At 40.8% G+C, this 15,868-nt stretch overlaps 1 protein-coding gene across 2 annotated transcripts in view; it reads left to right on the top strand.

The window, feature by feature from the left end:
* Positions 1 to 15,868, top strand: part of XYLT1 (xylosyltransferase 1) — a 151,198-nt gene that overhangs the window by 105,876 nt on the left and 29,454 nt on the right. For both annotated transcript variants that reach the window (XM_088148124.1, XM_088148122.1), the window contains exons 4-5: positions 6,025 to 6,197; positions 7,025 to 7,227. In XM_088148124.1, the coding sequence (XP_088004250.1) occupies positions 6,025 to 6,197; positions 7,025 to 7,227 (376 nt within the window). The remainder of the gene's footprint in view (positions 1 to 6,024; positions 6,198 to 7,024; positions 7,228 to 15,868) is intronic.

Here is a 15,868-nt window from a genome sequence, read left to right as displayed (position 1 = left end):
TGGTTGGGCAACGTTTCACTCGTTTCTGTAATTAACACCCAGGCCTAGCATTTTGATCCAACGACACATTTGTTCATTGTAAAAGGATCCTACAGGTAAGGTTAACACAAATGCGGGTTAGCCATCCTTCTGCTTGCCGTATTCATCGATTTGGTTCTTCTTTTTTTTTTCCTTGCAAAAATTGGCACAGTTTGAAGGCAGGAGCAGGTCATCTTTTTAAGCCCATGAGCCTATTCAGAGTCTTGAAAAGTTGTAGTAGGTCCATTCACAAAACAGTTACTCCTGGAGATTGTCTTGTAACAAAACACCAAAGGAGGTAAATTGGGGGTGGGGGGAAGAGCATCCCATATTCTGAGGGCAAACTGCATGACCCTTTACATTACTTTTTCATTTTCAGCAGGAGGGAGGAAAATGGTTCACAAGGCGCTGTTGAATTAAAACACAGGAGCACAACCCGATCTCTGGCCTAAGGGCCACGTTTTGGTTTTCAACAGCACGCCATGGGCTCAACTCCAGAAAGTAGTGAGAAGTGCCAAGGGAAAACAAGCATTTATTTCCCTGACAGATAAATGGAATTAAAATGAAATGTAGGGAATCTGATCATCCTCCAGGCACATCGATAATAGTTTTCTCCTTCGGCTACATTAAAACATAGCATTTAGAAATGTTTGGAGGTCTCCAAGGGCCCAGCCAAGATCGGAATTTGAGCCTCTCGGAATGAAAGCTTTACCATTGATTTTGAAGCTGCGATGAGGTGTGTGTGTGCCTAACACAAATCAGGAGAAAGCTTGAATTCTGTTAGGGAGTGGAAAAATAATTAGTCTCATAAGTGGAGTGGGGAGAGGAAGAATACACAACGGATGCACCCAGTACTAAATTATAACAAGCATTATCTCCAAATCCAGCAAAGGAAAAGTATCAGTTTGTTTGAAAGGATTCTGCCCGAGAGATTGACAGCTATGACTGAATGTGAGTGGGTGGGTGGATCAATGGCAGACAGCTTTCTCCGTAATTCTTTGTCACTGCACCGAACCATTGAAATCAATTATGCTAATAGCAGAAATAAGTGTCATTAAAAATAACAATAGCGACCGCCTGTCCCCAAAAAGAAAAAGTGAAAAAACCCAGCCCTGATCCACAGCTTTGTTTGATGAAACTCTAATGATTTGTGATGTTTCTCGCTTGTTTTTAATTTCACTTATTGGCACAATCAAAATAAATGGTTCACAGAGCTGTAGAGGAATGACATTCTCCTCTGTCCGCGAACCCATTTATTTACAATAACTGATGTGCGCAGTGTAGCCATGGAGCTTGCAAATAATAGACTCCGAGATAGTTGTAAAGGCCGGCTCAGCTCTGTGGTGAATAAAGACCAGTACAAAGACCAGGGAATGGTGGACTCATTTTTGGGAGCCATGTCTGTGGTTTCAGCATTTGGTGCTTGTACGTTGTACGGAAGTAATTTTCCAAAATTGAGCATGGTTGAAGGGGAGGAAAAGAAATGACAAAGACATAGCACTAGGCATTGCAAGTAAATGAAAAGCAACACTAACCTTCCACAATTTTATCTCACAACGTCCCAAAGAGATTTTAGCAGTCTTTAGGAATTCTAATCCAACATGATTAAAATGGAGAGAAAGGATGCCACGCTAGCCCTGTCCTTTCTATGAATTGAAATACTTTCATTTGAAGTAGGATTCAAGCTGTCCTTATAGAGGCTTACCCCTTCTTGAGTAATGTGGAACCTAGAAGATCATAATGATCTACTTGTTCTGCAGATTCTCTCTCCAACTCCTGAAGGAGGCAGAAGAGAAGAACTCACATGCTCGTCCGTCTACCCTTCATTCTGTTTTAACTGTGTGGCTGATTAGGAGGCTCAGAGCATCATCAATGTCCTGTCAGTATGGGGAGATCTCAAGGGCATTCCGTAGGCTGGCTCAGTTGGGCATGGATGAGAAAGAATTGTTTTGAAATATTCATTTCAGAAGATGAGAGAATCTTGGTGACTTTCTCACGGATGGTGTCTGGTGTTCTGGCAGTTAATTACTTGCTCGCACAACAGTTGCACGTGAATGTCCTGTCTTCTTATATAGTCAATGAATAAAATGGTCCTTTAGCACCCTGAGGATCAGGTAGAAGAACAGAAACCTCTTTCATCGGGGAAGAAAACTTCCCAAGAAATTACAGTGCAGAGAGATGCAGGCTGGGGCAAGTTCTTCTATGACATTAATCCTGCCTTCCTAGGCTTCTACATTTTAATACATTAAACCCTATTAAAAGCCAATGTCTTCCTGCTGATGTTGACCAATGTTGTTTCATTATATTCTTAGCTCTCCATTCTTTGACCAGTTGGGAAAGAAAAATACAGATGTCACATCAATGGCCCTTGTTCCATTAAAGCACATTGATTTATTTCAGCCAATTGCATCAAGCTTAAATTAACCCAATAAGCATTTTGAGGAGATCTGCCCCTTGCTTGCGAATGCATTTTATTTCATACAAGTGGAACCTATGCCAAAAATGTCAGTTGCTCTCTGAAATCTTGTGATGTTGGTGGGGAAAAGGCAGAACTGATCTGGGCACTGATGAGGATCAGGAAGATGAAAAGTTGAAATTTTGAGTAGGGAATTGGTAAGAAGTCATCATTGGTAGAAGATGTAGTCCAAGTGCAGCACATTGATACCGTGGAATATTTTAAAGCCGAGTAAATCTCCTCCCACTATCTATTGCAGTGTTTCTCAACCTTGGCAACTTTAAGGTGTGTGGACTTGAACTCCCAGAATTCTGGGAGTTGAAGTCCACACACCTTAAAGTTGCCAAGGTTGAGAAACACTAATTTATTGAGATCCTTTTGCTGGCTTATCTCAGTGGCAGTTCAGCCATTCTCTGTAGTTGTCCCTGTTCTTTGTTTTAGACCCTCTGCTGTATTGACATGCTTTACCTCTTAAATCATCTCTTCTGGGGTAGACTTTTTAAGTGTTGGACAGTTCAGTTTAGTTCATCTTCATGATTTGAGCTGGATGGTGAGAGCTGATCATTTTGCCAAAAACTGCCAAGACCTTTTGGTAATCAGTAGAATGTCAAGTCATCTTCAAGTTAAGTTCAACTCCGGGGGACTACATAGACACATCATAGCAGCAATTTGCTATTACCAACTTAAAGGTTGTTGGCAGCCTCATCTACAACACTTTGGATTCCTAGTGGGTTCCCATCCAATTCTAACCAGATCTGATGTTGCTTAGCTTTTAAAGATCAGCCAAGGTCAGCTAGGTGCTAGCATAAACTCTTAGCAAATAAATGTGGAACTAAACCCATAAAGAGAAATTCATTCCTCCAGGGTCTTCTGCCAGTTGTGTCTAGGATCTGCCTCCTCTTCTAAGTTCTAGTGCAACTGGCTATTATTCCTTGTTGACTGATGTGAGAGAAGAACCTCTGGAAGAACTGTGTGATCATTTCACAATTAAATGTGGATTATATTGGGAGGTGAGGTTGAGATAAGCTTCCACCCCAAACTAATGTTTAATTCTACAGCCGTTCCCCAACACGAGCCCTTAATAGGCATTTGTAGAGATTATGTGACCATCCTTCTTGGAAAGAAGGATTTCCCAGACTAATCTGAAAATTCACTGCACTGGAAAATAGCAGCTTAGAAAAGATGCCATTAAACAGTGTCAAACATTCCAGCCATATAATGCTGATATTGCTAGCAAGTGTAACAAAATGCCCTTTCTCTTTCCTTGGTCCAGTGTCCTTAAAAAGCTTTTATTCTGATAATCAAATCTATTAGTGATATTCTGCACCCAGAAAAAGCCTTAATGTATATCATTTAGTATGTCGGTGTGTTTTTATACACACACACACACACACACACACACACACTAATTAATATACAGTAGAGCATTGCAGCAAAAGCCCTTTGTGTCATTGCATTTCAGAATCAATCTTTTTCAAATGTGTTGATTTTCTGCTCATTTGGTATTTTTGAAGATGAAATATATCTGCTAGAGCTGAAATTCTCAAGCTTGGCAACATCTTCAGCGATATTGACGGAGCATGAAAGTTGCTACTTCAGATAAATCTGGATCTCGTATACTGTAATTCCCCTTTCTCCTCTCTTACGAGTGCTTCAGAGTCATTTAATAGGGCAGAATGATATGCAGCTATTTTTTTCTTTCTATTTTAATTTGAAAATAGTCTGTCATTTTACTAGTGTTTTGCTTGGAACAGATTGTTAAGGATAATAAATTAATATTGGAACTGTAAACAGAGATGGATTACTTCAAGTCTATACTGAACTTTGTTTTTGAAAAAATGAGTCATTAGCAAAACAAGAGTCACTTTCTGTTGTGTTCAGTTACTTAACTGTCTTCCCATCCTTTTACGTGTGTCTGCTTATAATAAAATAAAAAGACTTTCATTTGTCCATGGAAAGGGCATTTCTAAAACTTCTTTGGTAGCCAAAATGTTGGAGTTTCTTTGGTCTGAGGATCATGTGTAAAAATCTAAGGTTAATCAAGGGAATACAGGATAGAAATATGCGTGGTGGAAAATAGATCACCTATCTACATTTCTTCTGTGTCAGAAAAACACAAAATGGCAATTATTTTGCCCATCATCTTAAATCATAGCTCCCCTGGGTTTGATAGCAGAACATATTATACGAGAGGAAGAAAAAAATTAGCCTTAATTTTTATTCTCTCTATATGAGTAAAACTCTAGGGAGTTCTGTACAAAAGCAGTAGGAAAAAATTGTAAGCCAAAAGAATAATTTATGGGAGAGAAGTAACAATTTCTTTGAATTTGTTACTCCTATTTTTAACTTCTTCCCACCATGAGCACACAGTTCATTGGCTCCTGAGTCAACATTCGGCATAAAGCTTTACATCCTGTTAGGTCAGGGGGTGGGTAAAAAATACTGTAGATTTGAAATTATAGATCTCTGGTTTATTTGCAGTAGATCAGCAAAGAATTGCCTAATATTAGGAACAAAATACGCTATTCATTTACGTCTTTATACTATTGTATATATATACATATATATATATATATATATATATATAGAAAAGAGCAATGGGGTAACGAGGAATATGAATTGTTATGGAAGGACTGGAATTTCTATCCATTATAGAACTTAATATTCATTGATTGATACTTTTCTTTCAGAAGCTAGAATGTTCATGAACATTCTGTGGCATTTCCATTACACATCCTCCCCTCCCCACCATGTCATTGCTGAACTCCAACGGTTATTCGAAGGAAAGGAATTTTCCATGTATAATCTTCAATTATAAAGTTATAGAGTCATAAATTATATTTTACATAAGGCTGAGGTCAGTGTTTGCTTAAAAAAATAACTCCACAACATCAACAGGACTAAATTGCAAGAACATATATTTAAGTTTTAGACATTAATATAAATTTTCAGAAACCTAGCATTTGGAATGCTCCCTTTCCTCCCTATCAGAACTATCCTTTGCCTCTACAGTGTTTCACAGAAATTTGCTCTGTCTGTTCCATTCCTTCACTTCCATGCAGTTTAGATTTTTAAGCATCCAAGGTCAACAAACCATGGGTGTTGCCTCTGCAGATGAATCCCAGACAGTCTCTCTAAACTTTCCCTTCCCTTCCCTTCCCTTCCCTTCCCTTCCCTTCCCTTCCCTTCCCTTCCCTTCCCTTCCCTTCCCTTCTGAGGTCAACCTAGCTTGGTCTTCCCCACTCTGATGTCCTACAGGTACATTTCAGAATTCTCAGCAGCATGGCCATTGGGAGTTGAGACCCCATATATCTGGAAGGAAGTGAGATTGGGGTTGGCTCTCCTAGCATCTTTCACCAATTGCCAGCTCTCATTCTTAGCCTTACTGGTTGAAAAATCTGGGAGTTGGAGTCCCCAAAAGTTCTGGAAAGGCTTTAGGTTGACCTCACTTCTTCTACTGATGGCCATCTCGTATCCAACTGCTGAAATGTAACCTAAGCTCCTCCCTAAAGCACTCCTGAAAGCCCTGATGATGTTTTCTTTCCAAACAGGAAAAGCCAATAATAATCTCCAGTGGGACGAGGACTCCATAGAATATATGCCAGCTGACCCAGTCAGGATTGCTTTTGTCCTGGTTGTCCATGGCAGAGCTTCTCGACAGCTGATGCGCATGTTTAAGGCTATATATCATCAGGATCATTTTTATTACATCCATGTTGACAAGGTAATATATCATCAGTTCTATAGTCTCCAGCTCATGATCTGCTTATCTTGTGCTTCTTTTGTTTTGCAGTCTCAGATATATATCAGAGCTGCATCAACATATTTCTTGTTTCTTTACATTTATATATATATAAATGCTATATATATATATATATATATATATATATATATATATATTTCTATACATTGCATGCTCATCAAGGTCTAGTGTTCCTCTCTAATTCCTTCCTCTTCTTTTTTCTGTATGTTGCTGTCGTTTCCATTTATACCCATCATACATTGTGTTCTGCAAATGGATATGCAGCTGCAAACTTAGTTATGAATGTTGTATAACTCTACTTTTCGTTGGGCAAGACAGGAAAAGCTATGCCCACCAGGAATTGTGGGAGTTGTCCTCTCACCGTACACATGGGGGCATCAGGTTGGGGGGGAACTGTTTTAGAGTGAATTGACTATCCATGGAACTGCACCCATGGGCAGCAGTTACAGGCATCAGTCCTAACCATATTTGCTAATGAAATTATGAAAGTAGGTCCTTTTAATTCAACCAGGTTTACTCCAATCCTTGCTTGCTTTGGAATGGGTCCAGTTGAATGGGCCATCTGGAAATAGGTCTTCACTCCAAGATATCTGTTCTACACTTTTCTGGGGACCCAGAGGATTAAGCTCTAATTCTTTTCCATGGATCAGCCTTTCCATTCTGGCTGTCTCACTGTCCCCTCCGCAGTTCAGAAAGCTGTGGACCACCGTTGTCTGGAAACAGCCCCATATGGCTAGATGTCACTGCCTCTCACTAAACATTTTCTGCCTTTTCCCCTCCCCATAAAGCGCTCCAATTATTTACACCGGCAAGTGCTCCAGTTTGCAAGCCAATATCCAAATGTGAGAGTCACCTCTTGGCGCATGGCAACCATCTGGGGAGGAGCTAGTCTGCTGTCCACCTACCTGCAGAGTATGCAAGACCTCTTGGAGATGAAGGACTGGCAGTGGGACTTCTTCATTAACCTCAGTGCTGCAGACTACCCTATCAGGTACAAGACCAATTGTCTGCTGAGCAAATGCAAAGAATAAAGGGCGGGGGCAGCGGTGGATTAGATACATCATTAAACTCAGTGCTCTAAGAGGGAGCAGCTAGGTCCTTCAGGGAACCTCAGAAATAAACAGAGCAGCAGTTTGGTGCAACATCATGATGTTCCAGGTTCAGTCTCTGGCATCCCTTGCTAAAAGGGAAGGGGTTCTGATCCTAAGGAAGAAGCCTGCCCAAACATTGAGAAGACATCACTGCCAATAAGAGTAAGCAGTTTGAAGCTAGAATAGAGTTGGGCAGTATTTTTCAGCTTGGGGTCTGCGCTTGTTGTTTCTACCATGTTCAGAGTCCATAAGGAACATGGACAGTGTAGTTAAAATAACATTGAGGTGGATGGGGCCAAGGTTTTTAGACCCTTCTTTCACTGGAGAGGAGGTCTGGCTGAACTTTGCTGCTGGGAGTCAATTAAGGCCTGGCTTTTCTGGAGTATCTTGGAAATAGGTGAACGTTGTGTGGTTTGGGCAGAAGTAGCACCAGTTGATTGTTGATTATTGAGTGATACGATGTATGAGGAAGTTGTTTTATCATTTTATCATTGGCTGAGAATGTGAATGCAGTTTAACCTATTGACTTGAATGAAGAATATAAATCAATCAGGATTGTTTTCAGTTAGAAAGACATAGAAGCTTTAGTCAATAATTACATTAAAAATTAGGGAAGCTCTCAGGTTTATGGGATGTACTAGATATCTTAAACTTGACAGAGACTTAAGTCACCTATTTTGCTTTTTAAATTTTGTGCCCCCGCCCCAGCTCTGGAGTTGCACGCCCTCAGATTGTCCCCATCACTTGAGCTGGTTGAACAAATCATCTGACCTGATACAGTGCATAGAGAACACAGTCTAACAATCAGAGTTTATTAACTATCAGAGACATAAAGCAATTCATAAACTGTTGAGGGATTGTTCAGGAAGCCCTTTAATATCCTCCATTCAGGCTTAATAGAATCTGATTGCCAGATAGCTGATGGTGTATCTTTAAGGAAAGGTCATACCCCATAATATGCAAGTCATGGGTGTTGCTTAGGACCATCACAAGATGCATCTACGTATTAGTTATGCTCCAGAGTACAGGCTGCTTTCTGTTTGGCACAGTAAATCTGCTGGCAAGGAAAACCATTCCTCTTGTTTGTTCTAGATGAATTTAAACAGTACCAACAGTGTCCTTAAATCTGGGTCAAAGAGGTTACTTTCTTCCTTTCTGTTCCTCCTTGCCCTCAAAACAGGGAGGAGGGGAGAAGAGAAGAACAGAGAAAGGTGTTCAGCCTGATGGCTCCAAGAAACACTTTTTTTAAAGTAGAAAAAAAGGGGACATCTAAAAGTCAGTGGGATACCACCTGGAGGAATTCTCTGGCTGAACTCCAGCATCTCCACCTGAAGAGGATACAGGCCGTCTTGGAAAGATGCTTCCCATTGGGATAGAGAACCTAGGACCTGAGGCAGTTCTCTGACTTACATAATAGACAATCTCTAGTCCTTCAGATATTGCTGAATTACAACTCCACATACCTGTAGAAAGCATGGCTAATGGGGAGGAATGCTGGGAAGTATAATTCAAGAATATCTAGAGGTCCACAGGTTGCCTGGTTCTGGTTCAAAATCTGAGGGTCATCACTCACCAATAGCTCTTCTAACCTTCACTGGACCCAGATACTTTCCCTGCCCTCCCCATATTGAGAAAGTCTTCTTCTTGAACCCCTGAGAAAGCTGCTGCACTTCATACAGGAAATCTATGGCTGAATTATAACCACCTCTAAATCCAAGCATCTTGAGTTCAACTGGGAATGCTGACTGTTGCGATTCAGACACACTGGTATTTTAGGGACTACGTGGTGAGGGAGGCATGAACTTTTGTTGTAGATTGGGCAACGTTTGGATGGCCAGAAGGGTTTCATTCAAGAGTTTGGGAGTGGCAAGAGTTCCAGTGCATGGGGTAATGACACAAAGGGTGCAGAGCTAAGGGAAACGCATGGCTGGGATCAAGATGTTTCTCCAAAGATTTTGAGGAAGTTTGGGGCATTGCCTTTTTTTAATTATATAAAATCTATTTAAGAGTTACATTGTAGTTTTCACATGTCCATCAGCCTCAAAAAGTTGGATCAGTGTGCCATTGGCTTTTCCCAGTGGGAATTGGGTCATTCCAGGAGTTGCAAAAAATGGGATTTCAAGGGCCACAAGGAACCCTGGAGTTTTAGGATGCCCAACCTTTGATAATCCCAGCAACGGTTCCCTAGCAACCTCTCTTGTCTCCTAGCAACAGATTTGCTGAGACATACAGCCTCTTATCCTGGATCTTCTACGGTTCTGTCATTAATGATTGAATGGATTGCACAGATGACTCGGTTGATGCCATCAATATTGATGTTGAGCCATTTTTTTTCTTTTTAATTCTAAATAATTGTATCTCTTCAGTATACAGGAAAAGACAAGAAAAACAAAAGACAAGAAAAACAAAAAATATAATAAAGCCTATTCGTTTATTTATTTCATTTATCTGTCACCAAAAACATATGGCTTGTGGCAATTTATCTTCATTAAAAACCCATTGAAAACCACTCCATTAAAAACAGCACCATCCAAAAGCAAGAATCAAACTATAAAAGCAAGAAGCATTAAACCAAAGCAGATAGGGCCAACCCAACATTGAACTACTTCTACTTTCAAGGGTCCTACAGAAGAACCCAGTTTCAGGAGCTTTTTGCAAAGATGCCGGAATTGACACCAACCTAGCCCGTGATGGCAGATGATTCTACTAGTTGGGAGACATCCCAGAAGAACAGTGCCCCCAGTCTCCTTGTAGACAGCTCAATTTGTAAACATATCATTAAGTCTTGACTATATGGAATAAAATTGGTCAGTCTTTCCATTCCAGTTGATGTCCAGAAAGTGACACACAATGTCTCCATCTTCCCAGAAGGCAGGATACTAAATTTGGGGGAGGGGGCAGAGAATAAGCTGTCTTTCCTCCATCTTCTGGTTGTCATCCCATAGGATGTACCATCTGGGCAACTGTCTTACTTGGCCAAGTAGAAGAATCCTTGGGAATCTGAACAGATTATATGTAGGTCCAAGCCAAAATTCATGTCCTCCTCCAGTTGGGGACCCCATTGGAAGACCAGTAAAAGGGGAATGATTTATCTGTTGGGGGAGGAGGTGCAGCATTCCTCCATGTTCCCTGTGACTGAAGGCTTCCATTTTGGCTTTGTGAAGGAATCCTTGCACCGTTATTGGAAAATTAAAATGGTAGTCAAAAGAGGAGCTACAGGAAGAAAAGGAAATATTGGTCTCCCATCCAGCACCATCTGCCAAGGGGAAGGGGTTCCAAAAAGTCAAGATGGCAATTGTGGCAGCACAGTTGAAACCCTTCCCCTTTTGTATGCATATCAACATTGCCTGCATATACGAAGGGGTAAAGCTTTGTTCATTCTGCCATGACCCCCATGTTGACATTTTTGGGCCCCCCTCCAGAATGCTGCTGCTCCGATCGGTAATATCCCTACTCCAAAGATCGGTGTCAAAAAACTGTTTTGTCTCTTCTTTCACAATGAACCCCTCCCCCAAATCCAAATGTTCTCAAAATGTTCTTAGATTCAGGTTTTGCAACGGCACTGAATCCTCATGTTGATACTGAGAATGAGAAATTCAGGAATAGCTCCTTGTCTCTTGAAACTGCCATGGAGAGAGTGCCCACCCACTCTGTCTTGGCTGATTGGTGGAAAGTGACACGTGCAGCTATAATTTACATCAAAGGACTGCCATTTCTTGCAAAACATTTTTAAAAAGGAGAGGTAGAAGACAGACATTGTTTTATGAAATCCTGAGATAAGTGGGCAGTCTGGGAAAGAAAAAAGGGATGTCAACCTACGCTGTGGCAGATAGAAAAGAAGATGGAGCGGAGGTAGTCGGAAATGGATCAAGTTGATCAGAGCTGCATATCCCAGACTTTGTCTTCTCCTATCGGTGGCATGCTGCATTATTTTTTCAATTAGGAAGCAAGAAAGGCCTAATCACAACATGGTTACCATGCTGTGCCCAGCCAGTCATAAAACCCGCTTCTACTAAAAAGCCAATAGGCAATTGCTATAGAAAGGAGAGATGATGACGATGATGATGATGATGATGATGATGATGATAATGATTTATTAAACTTGTATGCCACCTGTCAATGACTGGGCAGAGATGAAGCCAGTTTTCATGGCTCAAGCAAGTGAAGCAATCAAAACCGTCAGCTTTTGATGGTTTAACACATGCTAAGGGACAATTGATGATTGTTCTTGATCTGTGCCTCCAGATGTTATGGCGGGCATTTTTGTTTAGTAGATTTTCCTCGTTGAAAAGGGCTATTCATTTGTTTTATAAATCTCCCATCTCTTATGGGAAGAATAGGTTAATATATTGGTGATATTATATCAGGAGGGAGCCGTGTTAATCTACAGTAACCCAAAATCAGAAAGAATTTGGTTGCACTTTTTCAGACTAAGAAATGTTATTGTAAGCTGTTGCTCAGCTCATCAGATGCATGGGACACCTTAAAAGCTACTCTCTGGCTCATGTTCTCAGGAATCTCCACTAGATTTCTTGTTTCATCCGATGTCTATTAAAGTGCCTTTTTAATTAAAAATAACGTAGGAAGCTGGCATACTATGAAATCAGTGCTCCAGCAACTTCTTTCTAAGAATGCTCTAGGCCCCAAATCCCAAATTTTTGATGGTCCACCATTCCAGGGAACTTTGTTTAGAAGTCTGCCCAAGGAAAGACAAAGAAAAGCTGGGATGGTAGGAATCATCTTGTGGGTCGAGACAAGGTGGTGAACACAGTCACCTATTGGCTTTTTAGTAGAAGAGGGTTTTAAGACTGGCTGTGCACAACATGGTAACCATGTTGTGATTAGGCCATTGTCTCCATGCCAGACATTTTAGTGGCACATTCATTCTCCACATTCCAGATGTGTCTGCAGTTGGTGTACACCATCTCATTCTTTTAATCTCGTCATATTTCTGTGACAGAGGGTTGTCCGATAAACGGGGCATATTGGGCTGAAGCAAATCACAGAATTGTAGAGTTGGAAGGGCCCTCGAGGTTCCTGGTTGAGTGGGATCTACACACAATTAGAGGTGTCCTTTTTTGTATTAGGAAATGCTCTGGTCCCCATTGTCCACACCCAAATCTTCACAGTATCTCAGCAAGTCTCACTGTGGAAACATGCATTTGTTGATATAATGGGTAGTGCTGGCCAAATAAATCCGGGTTAGTTGCTGTTAGAACTCAGATAAGTTTTGTATAAGCATTGGAACCTCTTCTGTTTTTCCAAAATACACACCATATGTTTTTTTCTTTCTGTCATGACAAGCCACATCGCCATCCCAGCCGTGCCCTCCTGACATTTATTTTTTTTCCCCCTTTCTACTCCTGTAGCAGTGTGGTTAATTTTGCAATCAACTTTAGGAGTCTTGAGGAGGTCTGCATCACCCCATTAAGAAGCCACAATGATTGAACATGTTTTGACATCTGTTTTGCCACCTGAATCTCTGCTTCTCACATATTGCTTCCCCCCAAAATGACATGGGCCAGGAGCTAAGCTCAAATTAAGTGAAAATTTATCTTTATATCTGGAAAGCATCAGAGGAAAACAACTCTGAAGCCACTAGACAGATAAGAATGATTCCTGATTTTTAAGTATTATTATTAGGAATATTATGATTCTAAAAGATTATAGGGGCCTGTGTGGGTGCACAAGGGTCAAGATAGTTGGGGTTTATAAGAGGAATGAGATTCTGCTTTCTAAACTAACACTTAAAAGAAGTTCCCATCTTGGCTAAAACCAATTTTTCTAATTAGAGGAAGAAATCTTTGAAATGGGATTTGCATTATGCTGTGTAGCGTGTCGTACATCCTTTTAAAGAAAGAAAGAAAAAGTGTGTTTGATTATCAAGTATCGCTACCAGCTTTTTGGCTCCAGTCCAGATTGAAGATAGTTTTAATCACATTTTGTTCTCTCTACTTTCCTGGAAATCTCTCAGCTCAGCTGTGGATTTTATGCTTGGAGCTTCTCTTGTTTTAATTCTTTTCATGTTATTTAATGTCATTCTCAGATGTTTCAATTTTTATTTTATTTTTTTTAGCCACTTCCATTGCTCAATCTGAGAAATGAAAAGTTTAGAAAAATACAGCCCAGATTTCATCTGATTTGTTCCTCTGGGATGTCTTGTTTATCAGGCTCTTGGTAGGAATATGTAAACTTCACAAAGGGACTCAGAATTCAGGAATGACTAAACGTCTCTTCCCAACTTATTTTCTGCATTCTGCTCTGCTACGAAGTCCAGAATTTCTGGATTCATTTCACTGAATAGAGTGTCTAAATATGGGTCACTGGCTATAACAGAAGACTGACTCACTATGGTAGGTCAGATTCATTCTGGAAAAAAGAGGCTGCACCACTGGGTTATGGAAGGCCATCTAACCCATCCTTCTGCGCACGGTAGGAAATGGAGGAACGGAGGTTGGGGTTGATCAGAAATTAGTGGGAATATCCCATTTTTCACTGTTTTGTTTCATTGTGATCTCTCTCTCTCTCTCCCCCAACCTTTGTGCTATTGGGAAAGAACAAAGAAGAGATCTGAGTTTTAGTGGATCAGAAAGGTCTGATTAGTTTCCATTTTATCATGTGGGGGTTATAAGTTGTAAAGAATCAAAGTCTAAGGATCAAACACCAGGCATACCAACAAAGAAACAAGGATCCATTGCATCAAGCTTGGGTGTGGTGCCACGTTTTTGTGGTTGCTGTTTTAGTTGGGTTTTTTGGTTTGTTCTGTGTTTTGTTTTTAATTTTATTTATTGTGGGGGTATAATGTTGTTTTTTATATTGTGATTGTGAACTGCCCAGAGTTCTGGTTTTGAGACAGGTGGCCATACAATAATTTTGCATTAATGAATGAATGAATGAATGAATGAATGAATGAATGAATGAATGAATGAATATAAATAAATAAGGTTGCGCAAGACCAACAAATAAAGGAATAGTAAATAGGTATTGTTCTAGCAACCTGGAAAGGAAGACTTTTAGGCCTGAGTTCTCAAAACCCTGCCCGTTATGGGGGCCCTTCCAAATATCCTACTGATGAGTAGGATCTTACCAATAGACTTTACTCAGGGTGAGTCCTGCTCCTTCCCTTTTTAAAGGGACACTTCTAAGCTGGCTGACAGCTGAGCCTTCGCCCTCCAGTGCCAGGCCTTGTCCTTGAAATCAAAGGAAGGACTTTTCACATTCAGAAGAAGGGTAGGATTCCTTTGACTATTTTCCCTGGAATGGATTGCTTCGTAGAAAGCTCCAAATCATCCTATAGAAAGGATCCAAGAGGACCCACTGGGTAATAGCGATAACAGCTGGGAGATTTGCCTGGTCATTGTGTTTTTGAATTGGGTCATTGAAAGATAGAAGCCATCCAAAATAGATAGATAGATAGATAGATAGATAGATAGATAGATAGAAAGAAAGAAAGAAAGAAAGAAAGAAAGAAAGAAAGAAAGAAAGAAAGAAAGAAAGAAAGAAAGATTTTTCCCCTCTTGTAAACTTGTTAAATATTGCATGGATTCTCCAAACAAACTAAAGCAGGAAAAAAAAATCGAGATCAGCCCTGAAAAAAGATTCTCTTAGCATGCCAGTGTTTGCATTGAAATGCAGTAGGATGTAGCATTGAGACCTTTTCATGTGGAAAGATTGCTAAGTAAATTCCCTAAATGACTCTTCTTCCTCCTCCATAAGACAATGAGCCAGCCAAGCAGCAAACACGAACATTGCCATGGCTTGATAATGAAAAGGGCTTTGCGAGTGTGTGCGTGTGCGTGTGTGTGTGTGTCTCCATATTGAAGATGCCAAATTGACATGCAAATTCTGACCTGGGTTGGGGGGGGGTTTCTTAAAGTCACAATACCGCACATCCGAAAAAGGTCTCGGCTACGGCATTCAAACTGCTTGGTTTCATTGATGGACAGATGAGCCAATTGGTCTGGACAAGTCAACGGTTAACTTGTTCGTTATTCAGCCAAGCAATAATGAACTCTTACTTCGGGGAGTTTGTAAATGCAAGCTACTTAGCAGGCTCCTGGTTTTGATAGAGTCCCGGGATCGGTGTATGTGTTTTGTTCTTGGATTTTGGGGTAGGGGGGAGAGTTTGACTGCCTGCATACCTTCATACATGGCTTGTTTTGTTCTAGGCCAGTGCTTCTCAACCTTGGCAGCTTTAAGGTGCGTGGACTTGAACTCCCAGAATTCCCCAGCCAGCCATGCTGGCTGGGGAATTCTGGGAGTTGAAGTCCACGCACCTTAAAGCTGCCAAGGTTGAGAAACACTGTTCTAGGCACTGCTTATTTAAAAGGGAAGGATGCTGTAGCTTTTGAGAAAGAAGAGCCCCAACCCCCTGATTGACTTCCATACTTAATTCCTTGCAGCAGCCCCCTTTAGCCACAAGTGTCCAGCGCAAGGTGCAGAGATGGGGTCATCAGACAAATGTGCAAAGTGTGTGATATCCAAAAAGATGCCATCCACAAGCGTGGTCTCATCTGCATGATGCTGTCATGACATCCTTGC

Source organism: Python bivittatus, unplaced genomic scaffold (genome assembly GCF_059951505.1).
Source record: "Python bivittatus isolate LINGU-HERP-01145 unplaced genomic scaffold, Pbiv_v1 ctg000560_np1212, whole genome shotgun sequence".
Taxonomy (NCBI): domain Eukaryota; kingdom Metazoa; phylum Chordata; class Lepidosauria; order Squamata; family Pythonidae; genus Python; species Python bivittatus.
This window is presented reverse-complemented; position numbering and strand designations above follow the sequence as displayed.